Source organism: Crotalus tigris, unplaced genomic scaffold (assembly GCF_016545835.1).
Source record: "Crotalus tigris isolate CLP2741 ecotype Arizona unplaced genomic scaffold, ASM1654583v1 scf7180000019068.10715455, whole genome shotgun sequence".
Classification (NCBI taxonomy): Eukaryota; Metazoa; Chordata; class Lepidosauria; order Squamata; family Viperidae; genus Crotalus; species Crotalus tigris.
The window spans coordinates 7,959,905-7,977,359 of NW_024097358.1; the positions used below are offsets into that span (position 1 = coordinate 7,959,905).

General features: G+C 37.3%; 1 protein-coding gene across 2 annotated transcripts in view; it reads right to left on the minus strand.

The window, feature by feature from the left end:
* ERBB2 (erb-b2 receptor tyrosine kinase 2) overlaps window positions 1-17,455 on the minus strand; it is a 70,578-nt gene that overhangs the window by 23,373 nt on the left and 29,750 nt on the right. Inside the window, exons 2-15 of one of the 2 annotated variants that reach the window (XM_039359118.1) lie at window positions 17,045-17,196; window positions 15,627-15,813; window positions 14,201-14,335; window positions 12,645-12,716; window positions 11,649-11,764; window positions 10,772-10,913; window positions 10,435-10,551; window positions 9,874-10,000; window positions 7,857-7,930; window positions 7,557-7,647; window positions 6,509-6,708; window positions 4,858-4,990; window positions 3,362-3,452; window positions 2,520-2,680 (exon numbers count right to left, since the gene is read on the minus strand). In XM_039359118.1, the coding sequence (XP_039215052.1) occupies window positions 2,520-2,680; window positions 3,362-3,452; window positions 4,858-4,990; window positions 6,509-6,708; window positions 7,557-7,647; window positions 7,857-7,930; window positions 9,874-10,000; window positions 10,435-10,551; window positions 10,772-10,913; window positions 11,649-11,764; window positions 12,645-12,716; window positions 14,201-14,335; window positions 15,627-15,813; window positions 17,045-17,196 (1,798 nt within the window). The remainder of the gene's footprint in view (window positions 1-2,519; window positions 2,681-3,361; window positions 3,453-4,857; window positions 4,991-6,508; window positions 6,709-7,556; window positions 7,648-7,856; window positions 7,931-9,873; window positions 10,001-10,434; window positions 10,552-10,771; window positions 10,914-11,648; window positions 11,765-12,644; window positions 12,717-14,200; window positions 14,336-15,626; window positions 15,814-17,044; window positions 17,197-17,455) is intronic. The other variant, XM_039359119.1, reaches the window with a different exon arrangement.

The window sequence follows — 17,455 nt, forward strand, 5'->3', positions numbered from 1 at the left end:
ATTACCTCCAGCACCAGAAGCACATCAACTGTCAGGGCAGGAATGAAGATGTATAGTGATGATACCACATACTGATAATACCACATCCCGTGCCTATGAATGACTTTTCCCAGAGGCTTCATATAAATGTTAAAGGAGAGAAACCTAATCCCTCAGAAACCTCACATTTCAGGGGCCTAGGTTTTGACCTTTCACCCTCCCCCCCAATTGAAACTGGCTGTGGAAAACAGAGTGTCTCCTAGTCCCAGTAACATGAAATAGCCAATCACATGGTATCAGAAGGATACCACGTTCAATGGCATTTTTATGATTTTATTAAAATTTTAAAATACAAAGATAAACTAATACAAAGCTAAGAAAAATATAAAAAGTACAAATAAAAATGCAGAGAGAGAAAAAAGAAGGAAAAATACAAAGGAAAAAATATAATATAAAGAAATTACCTCTCCTTCATCAAGATAGGTACAATTTCAGTAATCTCACTTCTCTAACATTTTAACTAAAAATCTCTTCAACTCATGTTTTATCTTTTTATCTATTAGCAAATGCTAAGCTTCATCATTCAATCTTAATTAGGAAAAATCCATTAAGTTATCAAAAATAACAGTATGTGTGTATGTATATAGAGAAAGAGAGAGCTATTTAATGGATTTTTGCTGATATATATATATAAGGTCTTTGGTTATTCGGGTTTTCTCCCGCATAAAATTGGAAGTGTCTTGGCGATGTTTCGACGAAGTCCCATTCGTCATCTTCAGGCTGGTGTTTTCAGCTTCGTGCTTCGAGGAGCAATGTGTGGTCCTCGAAGCATGAAGCTGAAAACACCAGCCTGAAGATGACGAATGGGACTTCGTCGAAACATCACCAAGACACTTCCAATTTTACGCGGGAGAAATCCCGAATAACCAAAGACCTATATACAAACACCCGCGAAAACCTCAGAAAATATATATATATATATATATATATATATATATATATTCTTCCCCTCCCCTTTACATCAGTATCTTATCTTTTCTCTAAAAATACCACCCCAAAAATTCTTCTTTCCATTTCCTACTGTTATAAACAAATCTTTTAAACTGCACAGTTCAAATTTAATCAAGAGCTACTTGAAACAGCATATAGAAAATCTTTATCTTTAATACCTTCAAATAATCTCCCACAAATCAATTTCTTATCATTTTCTCTTCATCTCCTTTCAGAAATTCTTTTGCAAGTTTAACAGTTTCCTTCAGTTTTAACTTATTATAATTTTTTCTAAACATACAATAAAAATTATCTTTTCACATCTTATCTATAAATAAATCTTTAAAGCCTCGTCATTTAGTTCAAATCATAAAACATCATTAAAAGCTATAGAAAAAATAAGCATATCTATTTACTATTAAAATTCTCATTCTGGTAACTTTTAGCTGGACAAAATGGTGCATCATAGGGCAACAATTTTTGAAACCCGATACTTCACATGAGCTAATTTGTTCAAAATCTGTGGAATAACTTCTGTGGAACTGAAATTTGGCAAATTTTATAAAACATTTTAAGACACAAACATTATTATAAAAGTTTGTGATATAGTACTAAATATCATAAAAGATATCTGTGCTCATATCTGACAGTGCTATACAGTTCAACATGGGCTATTTTCAAGGCAGATACATCTCTGAAAATATCCCAACTTTTATATTTTATATTGTATATATTTTATTAGAATTCTAAACAAACCATAGGAAGGATTCTTATAATTAGCTTCAAAATCTTATTTCCAGTCAATCTGTTCCCCTCCTTATTGCATTTATAACTTTCCAGAATCTAATCACCTTCCTGCTGCTTAATTCCAAATTTTAAAAAAAAATTCTCCTTCAATCCTCATCAAAAGAATTTTCACATAAGTTTACAAATGTAGAGATTTTTTTTTCCATTTGGAAACTAAAGTCAATGGTTTAAAAAGGCACTGAGATCCAAGAGGGCTAAGATGGTTGCACCACCCCTGTCCCAAGCCTTCCAAAGGTCATTCACAAGCACAATCAATGCTATCTCAGACTGAAAAGAGCAGATTTCTCCTCTTCTCATTCCTCCACATTAAATCAAAAATAAGGAAACCCAGTAAATAAATCAGGCCTCTCCTATCTCATTCCATTTATGCATTTGTGTAAGTTAGAACTTAAAATATTAACATAAAAAGCAAAAACAAATAAACCTCTCTTTCTGTTCCACTCAAGCTTGAATAACTTGACCCAAAATTGAAAAATAAAAGGGGAGGAGAATATCTTTGAAAAAGATTAACTCTAATTAGTTGCAATTTCAGCAACAAAGAGAAGTGTCGATCGATGAAAAATAGTCTCATTTTAAAACTCTGCTTTAAAATGTAATTTGTTCTTGTAGCATCTTTAGACTGAAAGCTGATTACATTTTTTGCATCACACTGTCCACTTTTACCAGAAAATAGTCAGAATCCTGGTATATATTTATCTCTATGATCTTCCTACCCATGGATTTCAACCCTACTGCAAACTCACGAAAGGGTACAGTTGACTGGGCAGAGCTGACAGACATTGTCCTCATCAGGGTACTTCCAAACAGGTATGAAAGAGCCATCAAGTTTCACGCCACTGGGACACCGTTCTACACAGGAGAGTCCATCTTTGTAATGGGCACAAGCTATACACTGGTCTGCCTCCTAAAGTGGGGAAAGAATGATGTGAAAGAGTCTTAATTATGCAAAATAAAAAAAAGCCTCCTCTCATCCATTTCACATGTTTAGTTGGATACTGAATATGTTTCAATATTGAATGATGTTCTTGTTATTTCATCATACAAGCTGTTGGGTTGCTGACATGACCTTAGATGGACATAACCTACAGAGCAGTGAAAACTAGCTCTTTGATAGGCATCTAGGAATTTGGAGTCATAGGGTATGTTGCAAAGTTACCTCAGGAAAAATAGCAGGGGTTACACAATTTATTACATATGAAGGACATAGCTGTATACCTCAGATTTTGTAACACTGCAGATAGTTGCTAGAAAGCAAGTTAATCTCAAGGGTAACACTCTCTCAAGATGAAGTTGTCCAAATCAAATTCCCTTAAGTTGACCTATATAACTTGTGATGGTTTGCTCTGTACTATTGAATGTTTGCCTTCTTTCTTAAACGTGCTATGACTGCATCAAAGGCCCTGAATACTGTAGGTCATCAATTTTAGGTTTCCAGTCTCCAGAAAGGAGAGCCTGGATATTTACACTCTTTTCACTGTGAACCAATCCCAGAAGGCTTTAAAAAAAAACCTAATGGATGAGAAAAAGAAACAAGAATATAATATCTGAACATGACTGCAGTTTCAAAATATTTCAGCATTCTTACCGATCCATAGCAAGATTCAGTCCCGTTTTGAGGCATGCACTCTGGATGACATGGAAAGCAATGTGTCCCATTGACATATTCCCGAATATCCCTGGAAATTTTAATCAAGCCAAAATTTAAATAGTCCAATTTCTCGACTTCCTATTTTCTCAAACTTTTTTTTTTCAATTTGGAATCTATTGAATTAAGAATAAAAACAACTTTATAATCAAGGTTGGGTGATTTAAAAATATTTAATTATTTGATTGGTGATGGGTATTTTAGACAAAGAGGAGGAATGATCTTACTTCCATGTGCCTTTAATGCACATGGAAAGTGAGAAATTTGGTAAATGGTACAGGATCAAGCATCCCAATAGTGATAAAAGTACAGATAGTCCTCAGCCTACAACTTACAGTTCATTTTGTGACCGTTTGAAGTTACAACTGCACTGGAAAAAAGTGACTAATGACCATTTTTTATATTTATGACCTTTGCAGCATCCCCATGGTCACATGATTTACATTTGGATGCTTGACATCTGGTTCATAGTTATGACAGTTGCAATGCTCCGGTGGTCATGTGATCACATTTTGTGACCTTCTGACAATTAAAGTCAATGGGGAAACCAGATTCACTTAACAACTGTGTTACTAATATAACAACTGCAATTATTCACTTAACAAATGTGGCAAGAAAAGTTGTAAAATGGGGCTCACTTAACAAATTTCTCACTTTGCAACATAAATTCTAGGCTCAATTGTGGTCGTAAGTCGAGGACAGCTGTAAATTGCCATGAAGTGAAATTTGATGCCTCCTCTTTTAATGTATTTATATTTGTTAAGAATTTTACCTGAAATAAAAGACTGATCTAAAGAAAAAAAATGAAAAAGTGCAAGCAAAGAAAAAAAGAAATTGAAGTTATGAAATACAACTTCCAACCTTCTCTTCAACAGAAAAATTATACTTATAATCTTTCTTCTCTCTCAGATGCTATACAAATCCCTTCAGTCCCTCCCTTAGTCCACATCCTTTTAACTCCTATCATTATTTGGGGTTTGACCAAGCATGAAAAATGAAGCAGTTTGCTATTGCTTTCTCCCATAATAGTTTCCTTTTTCTTCTTTTTGTAAGTTCTAGTTGTAGATTTTCCAGTCAATTTCCTCTCCAAATACTAAATCAGGACCAATTCTGTTTGGCTTTCCAAAGTAAGCTATGCAGTGCCACCTATTGAAACTTTAAGGATATTATTTTTGCTTTTTGTTTGAGGATAAGGGAAATCAAACACAACATTTTATTGTGATTTTATTTATTATTAACACCAATATGCTACTCCAATTGTATCCATTTTGAGCAGCTTATACTTTTAGACCTGGTGACAGGATTAAAATACAAGACTTGATGAATTTTTTTTTCTATTTAGCACTTTTGAAATCCTCGAAATCCCCCCCCCCTTATTATTTTCTTAGTAAGGACTCAGAAAAGCCCACCCAATCACATCTCCCCTTGCCACATACCCATCCAGAACATTGCAATTCTCAATGCATTCCTTCCCACGGAGAAAGCCACTGCAGGACACACACTGACTTTTCCCTGGTCCCCAGCAATGTCCCTGGGAGCACAGAGAATAGCAAACTTGGCCTTGGAGATCTAAAGAGAAGAGATGCAAAGGAAGGTTGGAGAGCACATTATTTTATTCATAGACGTTCAGGAACCAATCAGTATAATTAACCTGCATACTTGCATCAGGTGCTAAATTATGAGGGTGGTGTATGATGTGTTGGAATAGGAGTGGGGAAACCCAGACTCTAATCCAGGGGTAGTCAACCTTGGCTCTTTTATGACTCGTGGATTTCAACTCCCAGAATTCCTGAGCCAGCACAGCTGGCTCAGGAATTCTGGGAGTTGAAGTCCACGTGTCATAAAAGAGCCAAGGTTGACTACCCCTGCTCTAATCCATCTTCAGCCATAAAGTGATTTGTGCCAGCTGCTCTTTTGGCCCAGCCTACCACACAGTCTTGCATTTATGAGGACAAATAGGAAGAGTGAGCACTATGTATGCCACCTTGTGCCCCTGTACAAAGGGAAAGATATTAGTTGAATGAATAAATGAACCCATATGTAAATCAATTTTATGCCTTTTTTTCCTCCTCCAGCACATTTTTGAGAAATCACTCTATACTGTACTACCAAATTATTGCACTAAAATAGAATAAGAAGTCCCAAACAACTCTCCTGCCATATCCCCTAGGATGAATTGTCCTTCCCAAGCAAGTAAGAGCTGAATAAGAATAAACTGATGGGGACTGTTCCTCAAGTCAGAGATATTGACAGAATCACTATCTTGACCTTGGACTCAAAATCTGAAGAATCCCAATCAAGTCATGAAAATGCTACCGCCAGATGACCGAGAAATGCTGGATGATATGGAAGTTTTAAGCACAGTGGTCTACTCAGACCACTGAGTATTGTTTCCATTAAGCTTAACAACCACAATTTAATCTTATTGGTACTAGCTGTGCTGGAACAGAACTCTGAAGCTTAAGGAATAAATGCCTTTTTCTGAATTCACTTCAACTTTGAAACAATATCTGAGTAGTAACTTATCCTTAAGTGCTGGTATGCCTTGCAAACAGTCCTTGCTAGGACTACTCAGCTAAGCTTACCTCGACCAATATTTTGACAATATTTCTAGCTTTCTCTCTCTGAACTTTGCTAGAAGTAAAATAAGGTAGAAGCCTTTTGCTTTCTACTCTGGATTTCGTTGTTGCCTAAGACTATTATAAATGCTTAGTGTTATATTTTGACCAGAATTGACTGACAACATTTTTCATCTCTGCATAAGACCTTGCTCAAAACATTTCCATTACTTTTCCCTTGTTTTATCTTGCTGATCACACTATTTATTGATTTATTTATAAAATTATTGACCTCCCATCTTACCATGGTTCTACTATTAGAATCTGCCCAAACCAAAGATATGCTAAGCAACTTTCTAACTTCTTCCTCTGAGCTCACAATATTGCAGAAAAATCTCACATGGGATCCCATTTAAGTCCTTTCAACTGCCCACTAAAATATCAGGTTTAGAGGACATTTCCATAAATACAAAGAATTGGGGGGGGGGGAAGAGACACATTAATGCAATTGGGCTTCACATATGCTTACCACATTGCTCAGGTGAATTGTTGTCATTGTGGAATAGCTTCTGCCGAGGATTTCTGAAGATGTCGTCCCAAGGAACATTTTGGATGAAGCAAAGGTTGGGATTGTGGTGGATAAGGACCATGCCACTACTGATCTCTTGCAGGGAACGCAGGCCCAATGAGGATATGTTGAGGTTTTGCAGCATTAGTGAATAAGCTCCACTGCCACATGAAATAGATTTCCCAGTCAAAATGAGCAAAATTCCAGTGACAAAATAGCCATTTCCTCTGTTAAATATACACCACTAAGCTAGAGAGATAATATGGTCACGTAGATAAGACTGTTCTCCTGATTCTCTGAGAGATTAAAAATATAAATACAGGTAGTCCTTGACTTACAACAATTCATTTAATGACCGTTCAAAATTACAATGGCACTTTAAAAAGGCAATTTTTCACACTTATGACCGTTGCAGCATCCCCATGGCCACATGATTTATATTTGGATGCTTGACAACTGACTGTTTATGACAATTGCGGTGTCCTGTGATCCCCTTTGGCGATCTTCTGATAAGTAAAGTCAATGGGGAAACCAGATTCACTTAACAACCATGTTTCTAATTTAAGAACTGCACTGATTCACTTAACAAATGTGGTGAGAAAAATCATAAAATGGGGCAAAATTCACTTAACTAATTTCTCATTAACAACATAAATTTTGGGCTTAATTGTGGTAGTAGATTTAGGACTACCTACAAAAAGCTTAGAGAAAATAGTTAAAATAGAAAATAGTTTTATTATTCTGTAATATTTGTGGGCATTTATAATTTAAATGTCTTTTTCTTTTATTTGTAAGCTTTGTTTGTTATAATAGAAGTTTCCCTCTTCCCCCAGACATTAAGCGAAGATACAAAACCTAATCAATTGTACAGTTCTTTGTCAAATTTCCAGTACTTTGGTCAAATAAGTCTGGGTAATTGATTAAAAAAAAAGAACCCATGACAATTGCTCGGATATATTCCATTGGCAACATAGATCTCACTCTCATTAAAACACTTTAGACAACTTACTTGTAAAGTGCCCGCCCTCGGATCACCTGAAGGTTCTGGAAAGGGCTCAGGTCCAAGAGAGTTTCTGGCCAGGATTCAATGTATAGAAAGCCTGAGAAAACAACAATGGAGATCCATTCAATGGAGAACTGGGATTGCTACTTTTTTTTTTAAAGGATTGATGTTGGCCTCATTACAGAGGAGTGATACTTTGATCAGAGAGGCAGGGACCAAGTGGATATGCTGCTATTTATGACAAGGACTGGTACACTGCTCTTTATCACAAGGCCTCAAACTATCATGAAATCTTCTTGTACATACCTGTTAAATCTTTCAAGTGCACAAAGACTTCAAGCTGTTCAGGTTGTAGGGGTGGGGTATTGGTGGCAGGATCTCTAAACAGAAAAGGAAGGAGCAACTTGGAGTGAAACTTAAGCACTCATATGCACACATCTAAAATGTCCTGTCCCCCATAGTTATTCCAGTGGTTATTCTTTGCTTGAATTGGTTGAAATGATGTCAAAATATCGCACACTTTCACATGTCACTTTTAGGAGAATTACAAGACCATCTTATCCAGAAAAATTTCACACAAAGGTATAGAAACAAGGAAATATAAAAACATATGTCCAACTTTTTGCTCCCAAAGTTCTTATTTTCAAAAGAATATTTTGGTGGTCTACAGGCCACGATGAGTGTCATGAATGAGAACTGTATTCTGTCCTGCCTAACAGTTTCCGCTTAAGATCCAGATGACTCCAAACCTACAATGTTCTGTAAGGCTCTTAAGGTCTGGTTATTTCTTTGGATGAGAATAATGAGATATCCCCTTTCTAGGAAGCACAGAGATATGGTCGGTTAGTATATTTGGTTGCCAATTTCTTCTGTTATTTGGATAATATTTTGTGATTGGTCGGTAACTGGTTTAAATGTGTTTATACACGTCCGAGAGTATGAGTTGGGTAATCATACAAGTTAAATGAGTGAACGAATGAATGGCACAATGCTGTCACTTTAGAAAGTAGGACTATAATTTTTGTCTCCTCATATTGGGAGTTGTGGCTGTTATTTTGTTGTGGTAAGCCTGTTAGAGGTTGAGTACCACACTTTTTTAGAAGACTGTAAGAAAGCTATGCTGCCAAATAGCAGCTTTCCTAAATTGCAACTACTGCAAGAAAGGGCTTGAATATGAATCCTAGAAGTCACCTATACCTGCTATAGTACTTCCCAGATGACTTAATTTTTCTGTTGTTACAGGTGATTCTACCTGTCCATTCAAAAGTAACAATATATCATGCCATCATGAAATATGTTTCTAAGGACAAATCATATTACAAGGCTTTCATAGTTCATGCTCTGATTTCCTTATAAAATTGTGACCCTTTCAATTCAACAATAATGAGAAATATAGCAGATTTATCCAAGCTTGGATCCAAATCCCATCCACCATTTCTTAGGCTAGAGACACTAGTCCCTTAAGCCTTCTCACCTTTGAGCTGGCAAATGGGAACTGGAATGTATTCAGATTACCCAGCCTCAAACCTCAAACACCTTAGTATTTTTAAAAAATGTTTATTTTAAGAAATACCAAAGTTTCTCAGTTTAGAACAGGGGTGTCAATCTGCCGGCCTGTGGCTGGATGTGTCATGCCAAAACCGTGCCCACCCCATTGCTGGCAATGGAAAAAAAGTCATGATACGTCGTGACATGTCACGTGACGTCACGTGTTTGACACCTGTGGTTTAGAAGCTTCCCCCATCAAAATTGTTGACATGCATAAAAGCTTCTATCGTTGGCCAACAAATGATTTTCCCTCTTCACACCACAAATGTCACTGGCAGCATTATTCTCCTGTCCCATAGTAGCCTCACAATAGCGATTAGGAGTTCTGTTTCAGAACAGAGTATTAATGTAGTTCTTTCTCTCCTCAGCACCATGCCCCATTTCCTTTTCCTTACAGATTTCATTTTGGGAGAAGCAGAGACAATTTAAACTTTTAGGCCTTCAAGACAAAATTGCTCGGTGATTGCAATAGTGCGATCCTATTTCTCTAGTCCTACAAGTTAATATCATTAAAAAAAAAGCTTCTAAAGATTCTGAATTGTGAAATAAGCTTCTAATTTAAACTCTTTCTGGTTATTTATAGTTTGAAAAGTTCACCTAGAAACTATAGGTCCTGTCTTTTAAAAGTAATAAAGCTTAATTGCAGCTTTTGTGCAATAATTTACTTGCTCAGAAGCTTTCAAATGTATAAGCTGGGATGTATTACCCAAAAGAGCTACACAAATGCATCCCAAAAACTGATATAGCTTTCTGACTCTAAGACTTGGTTACCTACCCTGCAAAGGTCTCTTTCAGAAAGGCTAAACTGCCAAAGATCTTGGTACAGCCAGTAAAGTGGTGGATGTTAGAGGCATTGACAGCACGAACGCCTTTCAGGAAATCCATTCCTAAACCATAGCAGACTAAAATAGAGAGAAGGTGGTGTAGAATTAACTAAGGCATAAAAAGGCTGCATATATTTAGCTATACATCATATTAAACCAACAATCTAGGGCACAATTTAAGTTGTGAACTTCTGAATTTTACCACCAGTGAAGAACAGGTAGATTGGCCTTTTGGGAAGGCATAACAATATGGAAGTGAATCCCCTGCATTCCACAGACAGTAGCAAATGACTGAGATAACCGAACTCCAGTACAATAAGAGTAAATGCCACACACGGAGACTAAGAAATTTACAACCAAGCCAAGGTGCCTGGAGTTGGACAAGCATAAAGCCAAAACCCATACATTATTTCCATGGCTCTGTCAAGATAGAGATAGAAAGTCGAGGAGAATCCAGATAGATAACATTTTGCTGCATCCAGAAAAATGGAGAATCCTTTTACACTTCTTACCTTCTGGGCAGGAACTGTCACATTTCTCACATTTCTGCATGGCACCTATGCTCACTTCTTGACTGTTCTGGGGACACACCAGAGTGCAAGAGCCTACCTCTGCCGCCAAGTAATTATCTGTCATGAGATATGAGAAAACCATTTTTAAAAACTCAGTGCGCAGAAATTTAGCGGGTGAAGAAAAAAGTAAGGCTATAATTCATCTTGATAACTGTATGAGAGTCTGAATGCTCCAAAAGAAGTGAGGAATCCCACATACTGGTATATCAAATGGTTGGAAGTGACTGGAAGTATCTACAGCCCAACTATCTGCCCCTCTCCCCAAGCAGAGGCTTACAAGGACAATGAGGGACACAACTTGCTCCAAAAGTGTAGCGTCCATTTGGGTTGTGCATAATTTCAAAAGTATCTGGATTGTAATTCATTAAAGGTGGACAGTGCAATTCACATATGCCACTGTGGTTGAAGTGTAGGCAGGCCTGGAAAAACAGAAGGAAGAAACACTTAAAAAAACAAAAGGAAGCAGGCAAAATTCAAGGAACGGTACAGGAGATGTCCTGCCCTATTCATTTATTTGCATCAGGGAAAGACAGCAAGACCCATTTTAATAGCACATTAATATAAATATTGTTTTAACATTGATCTGGTTAGCAGAAATACTCTAAACCTTGCTTGCCAAAGGAAGCATCCAAATATTATTGTATCTTTGTAACAGCTGCTTTATTGACAATATGCAAACACAGCACACTGCACTCTATGAGGATGGACTAAGAGGGACTGGTCCATAGTCAGTCTCCCCATTGATTGAGGAGGCTTCAACTTAAGCTTCACCAATCCTAATACCATTAGGTTCAACAAGCCTTGACTTAGTATAATGTAGGAATCCAGCCACTAAAGTGAAGAACAAAGGAAGAACTCAACAGATTTTCTCACAGTATGGGCTTTTAAAAGTCAGTGAACGTAACTCCAATGTTTTCTGGCTATAACCTCCACTATTGGATTCATATTCTTTTGGTCAAAGCCAATCTAACCGACAGTTTTACAGATGTGTTTAGCTATATGCTAGGGGAGGTTAAGTTTAGCTCCTTGCAGGAATACTGGTGGGTATAAATTAACAAAAGTCAATTTTGCTGCAATGAGAAAGTGGCAATCTGTTCAATGAAGTAGACATCTCAAGGCTGGGGGAAAAGCCTCCAGAAAGGTTCTCCACTCACCAGGCAGTCTGAATGTTTGGGTCCTGTGCAGCCTGCTGCACACTGCTCATGGCAACAATCTGTTGGGTGTCCTCCTTTGCACCTCGGGCAGCTGCTGGCACAGATTGTACTTGTCACTGTCGGAGAGCCAAAAATGAAGAAACCAGTCATTCTACTTGTCTCCCACACAAGTAGAGGTCCCTGCTCTTGGATACCTTGCAGGAAGAAAGGACTTCAGTCCAGTATTATCTTGAGCCAGAAGCAACTGGAGGATGAAAGAGGCTAGAGAGACCTGCTGCTGATACCCACTGTGGAAACCACAGGCTGAGCAGGAATGGCCCTCAGGTTATTAGGGACAATCAGGAACAGCTAGAACAGATCAGAAAGCTTTGACCAGAGGGAAAATAATTGAGAGAATAGAAAAAGATGAACTCCAAGGCAGCCAGTACAGCATTAGGCAGAAGCACAGCTCCCTCCAAAATAATGGAACCCTTTCACCCTCTAAAGCAACTTTCTCCCACTGTCTTGGGGTTATGACTACCAAATTCACATGCTGACTGGGAAACAAATTCTAAGAAGCACAACAAGAATGTTTCAACTTGAAAATAAAGGATGGTGGGGAAGAGGAGAATATAATAACATACTTTAGTTATCTGAAGAGGTATCATACAGAAATTGTTCAATATTTGTTCTCTATCATTCCAGAGCCCAGAACACTAATATATTACAAGAAGATTTAAATCTTAGAAAAACCTTCCTAATAGTAACTTGATAGTGGAGCCAATTATCCAGAGGGACAGTAGTCTTCCTGCGCTGGATTGAATCTTTGATTTAGACTCAAGCACTATACAGCCCCTTAACACTTTAAGATCCATTCAGTAACATATTTCAAGTTCTGTATTTTTTAGCCCTAGGATCCTGGATTTTTAAAATAGACTTTCTCCAGCCATTTCCTTGCATGCATTAGAGAGTTTGCATTTTTCCCCTCATATCCCAAGCAGTGATATTCCTTCTTACATATTTGACAGCTCCCTTTGGCTTCTCCCCAGCAGTGGTTATTATGTGGGCAGATTTGGCTGCAGTCAGGGCCTAGTGGGAAAGAAAAAATTAAAAATCTTACATCTAGGAGGAAGAAATATGCAAAATTGGAGTGGTAACAACTGTGAGATACCAGATGTGCTCAGCTGGGAGGACAGCAAAAATGAACTTGGCAAAGAGTTGTGTATGTTGTAATTTTGCCAGGACACAGAATGCAGTTGTACTGGATTCAATTTCCTAAGAATATCTGCCTTCATTTTTTAAACTAAGTTTCTAGCCCTTATGTTTGTAATAGCAAGCAGGGTATGTGTAAGACACATTTACTGAAGTGTCGAATGACAGAAACAGCTGAATATGATTGTCGATGGAGAAGAGCAGAGCTCCACTGTTCCTTGTGAATAAACCAAAAAGTATCACACAAAGAAGAAAATACTGCAGAAGGCATTATAAAAAACTATTTAAATTTGCTTATATAACACTGAATGCAGAATTTGGCTTTTCATCATGTGAACTTTAACAATTTGAGCATAGAATCCAGACAGCTCTCTAATATCTAAAAACGTAGATACTGCACACTGGTTTATTAGGACAACAAAATGACATCAGCCAGGACAGAAGTGGGGAATTCCTAGAATGCTGATGGTGGAGTTGGTTTTCATTCTAACATTTTGAATAGATGAACTGAGGACATACTGTAGAGAAATGGGAAGGGAAATAGAGGTAGTCTTTGGGTTAACAATCATTTGTTTGGCAACCATTCAAAGTTACAACAGCACTTAAGAAATTATGCTTATAATGGTTCCTCACAGTTCTGGTGTCACAGTGTCCCCACAGTCACATGGTCATGACATTCTCTGCTAGCTTCCCACAAGCAAAGACAATGGGGAAACCAGCAGAAAATCGCAGTCACGTGAGATTCTCTCTTATTGACCTAAGTAGTCCTCACTTAATAGGGCAACCGAGATTACTGGAATTGCCATTGCTAAATGACATGGTCATGTGATATCATGCTTTATGACTGCATCACTTACAGACAGCAATTCCAGTCGTAATTGCTGTTGCAAGCCAAGCACTACCTGGAAGCTGATAATAAAAGAATATGGTTCATTCATCCAACCTCCACAGATAGCAGAAAGGCTTATAGAGAAGCATAAAATGAGGAAAGAGTAATCAAGTGCAGGGATAAAGTGCAGGATTTATAAATCTTTGTTCTATTTGTTATTCCAGTTATTATGGGCATGCTGTATGTACAAATGACAAAAACTACAAGCAGAGATATGATATTCAGGAACTTCAGAATTAGCCTCACATAAGAGGAAACATAAGCCGACTTGTATTACTAATGGAAGCTATAAAATTCATTTAATCTTATTATTTTACCAGAGAATAAAATGGCACCAATGAAAAATCAAAATTTTGAACTTTACTCAGAAGAAACAAGTAGATATGAAATAATTCCCTAGCATCATTAAAAACAAGGATTTACTTCTGCACATAATTTCCCTGAAGCCCAGAGCTTAACCAATTATGCTTACAGTTCCTACGGCGATGGCTGCTGATCTCAGTATATTTTTGCCAGTTATATTTATGGAAGATAGCTTCCCAATGTATGGTCTCCTGGAAGCACAGCTGGGGGTTCCTCTCTATAATCACACTACCTTTTAAGATCTCTGAAAGCAAACAGGAGGAAATTTTCGGAAGGGATAGCAAAGGGAAATGCATTAACAATCTGTTTTTGTTCATTATTTTAAAATCACATATTCTGTCTACTAGAAAGTTCAATCTGTTGTCACAACTGAGCTGGATCTGTATTATAAACTGTGGATAAAACTGTGTTACACTTCCTAAAGTTAGTTCGAGGTAGAGGTTGCTACCAGCTGAGAGTTTGGCACATTATGATTTCAAAATATCTATGCTGAGGAAAGTATGCCTAAGGCATACTTGTAATTTCATGGCATAAGCAATGTCAAGTTCATGGCACAAGCAAGATTCAAGCAATAAACATCATACCTTATACTTCAGGTTGAAATAGGATGCTAAATCTTCTAACTCTTCAAGGCACTATGTTTGTGTGGGGATATAGGATCAAACCATCAATCAATCACGACACCAACAACAAAATTTTTGTTCATATTTTGTGCAATGAATTTATTGTAAATAGAACTATGGAACCGTTTAGAGTGATGGAGCTGCTAAAACTTGTTGGTATGAGTTTGGACACTAAGAAATACATTCGTCAATTCTTCTAGCGGTGAGCAAATTCACATTATTTCACATTCTAAACACATAATTTGGAGTTCAAATAGAGTGTTCCAGCAAGTCTAGAAGCATTCTGAATTCAGGACAGTCCCTGCAAGTCAAAACAATCATTCTGATATCAGCTGGGCATTATGATCTGGGTTAACTTTACAGATTTGAGAAGATTTGCATACCTCTTATTTCTACAAATAGGAATACAACTTTCCCACAGAACTTCAGGGTTTTAAATGGAAATAATAACTTTAGTGTGATTTTTTTTTTAGACCTGAGTCAAATATAAATGGTTTCAGCTGCCGAGCAGAAATACTATAGTATTTTTACCGAACTGGAGTTGCTCCTAAAGCTATTTTTTTTTAATAGTGGCAGCTTCATAAAATATTAATAAATAAACATTGCAGTATACTTTAGGGCTGATTAGCACAGCAATAGTAATGACTTTTGGCTTCTCCTAACAATAGGAATATTTACACTAGTTAAGGCTTATTAAACATAGGTGAACTGGAATCTTTGATTTGTTAGAGTCCACCAAAGATTCCAGTTCACACATCCTGCTAAGCAATCCACCAACAGTGCTTCCTGCCTTTATGTTTTAAATGCAGATAATTTTGTCTGGATCCAACCCAGAGTGCATAGCTTCCAACACTGTCTCCTGCATATCTGTTGCCGTCTTTCTGAGAAATTATCCAGCCCATCTTAACACACCTGTTAGTTTCAATATGCCCAGTTCCTGCAGCCCCACATCTCCACTGGAATCAGCATTGTCTAGGACAGCCAGTGCATACTTCTCCTCATAGAGCTGGGTCCCACGAATGATCAAGAGGCTGTTCAGGTGCAAATGGTGCATGTGATTCTTGGCTATTAACACATAGCCCTGGACTTCTCTGATGTCCTGAGAAGCAGAGAGAAACAAATGAAATAAGAAAAGTTTCATGACTCTTGGATTTGCAAAATATCACCCAGGTAAAAACATGATGGAAATATGGTCCTCCAGACTTGATGGGCTATAATACCCTCTTTGAACTCTACTATATTGGCAGGGTCAGATGAAAACTTAACTACAATAGTTGGAAGACCAGATTCCCTGACCCAACAAACCCAAATCTTCCCTGAGCCAAACCACAGTATAATGCTCACAGAGAACAGAAAGCTTGCAGTTACACTGTTCTATGTGTACAACATATAGTTATTTCTTCATAACCCACAATTTGTAAATTGCAATAGCTAGGTTTGAGGAACATGTCGGGCCTTACCCAAATACATATTTGGACTTACTGCACTGTATTTGGGCTTAGTGGAGTAAGCCCTAATATATATTCAGAGTAAGGATCGACGTGTTACCAAACCCTAATCATTAAGATTGTGGGTTATGAAGCAATCAGACATACTGCTAAAACTGTGGCTTATTGATAAAACCATGATTAATGTAAATAATGAGTTTAATATGTGCATTCAGCATTAGTGGATATAGTGAAAAAGTGGTAGATGATTCAGATTTACACGTTTCATTCACCTTTTACCTATACCGGTCTATATCTTTGTTTCCAGATACTCTTTTTTATTCTAAGCTTGTAGGTGTTACTTAAAGCCATCTTTTCTGGTTTGTAAATTGTGATTTAGAGTTTGACATAAAGACTAGGTTCACATACTATGCTTCGGCATGTTTTGTTTAACAATGATTTGCCTAATTTAATTTCTAACTAATATTGAATAACAAATTTCATTATAGCTTAGCATATCACAGAGACTAAACTAGCTTATGGACTACTTTAATATAAAGTCTGAACCCAGCATAAGCAATTAAATTCAAATTCTCAGGATCCAAAATAATATCTTGCTATCTTGATTCTCTGCTCATGAAACTCAAAACTACTAAGGCTCTTTTAGGGAGAAAAAAAAATATGCACAACTAAATTAATTTTAACAATACTTTACTAAATGTTGTGAAAATTTGGAGCAATACTAGTAGACAATGTTTTGTAACTTCCAGTCATAAATGTCACCTTTTTAAATTCTAAGGGGCAGCCAAGTGGAAGCATGTAGCATTTTTCCTTTCCATTCCCAAGCCAATAAAACAAAAAGTTTGGAAGCGCTATCATTTTTCACACTTATACTGTACCTACTTTGAGAAAGGACGTATCCACATCTGCTGGTAGGTATGTGATCTCCAGATTGCCCTGTACAACTTGACAGTATTCATAGAGCCTACGGAGGGTGTCTGGGTGGTTTTCTGGACTGGAGGGTTGCTGCAGTTTCATATCTGTCCCTGTGCAAACTGAGAAGAGGAAGAAAGGAGGCATTTTATCATGAAGCTTCTCTCAATAGGATTTCTATCTAATTGGCAAGTGAAATATACCTGGTTGCTTTGATCATAGCTGCAACTTCCAAAGATTCTCAAATTCCTCATAATGACCAATTATTCAACACAACTATTGTGGGCATACCCCTGGCCAGCCCCAGCTCCCACCAGCCAACTAAACTGGCCTGTAATTCCTGCTCTCTCCCATCACAATGTCCTTGGCTTCTGGCATTAG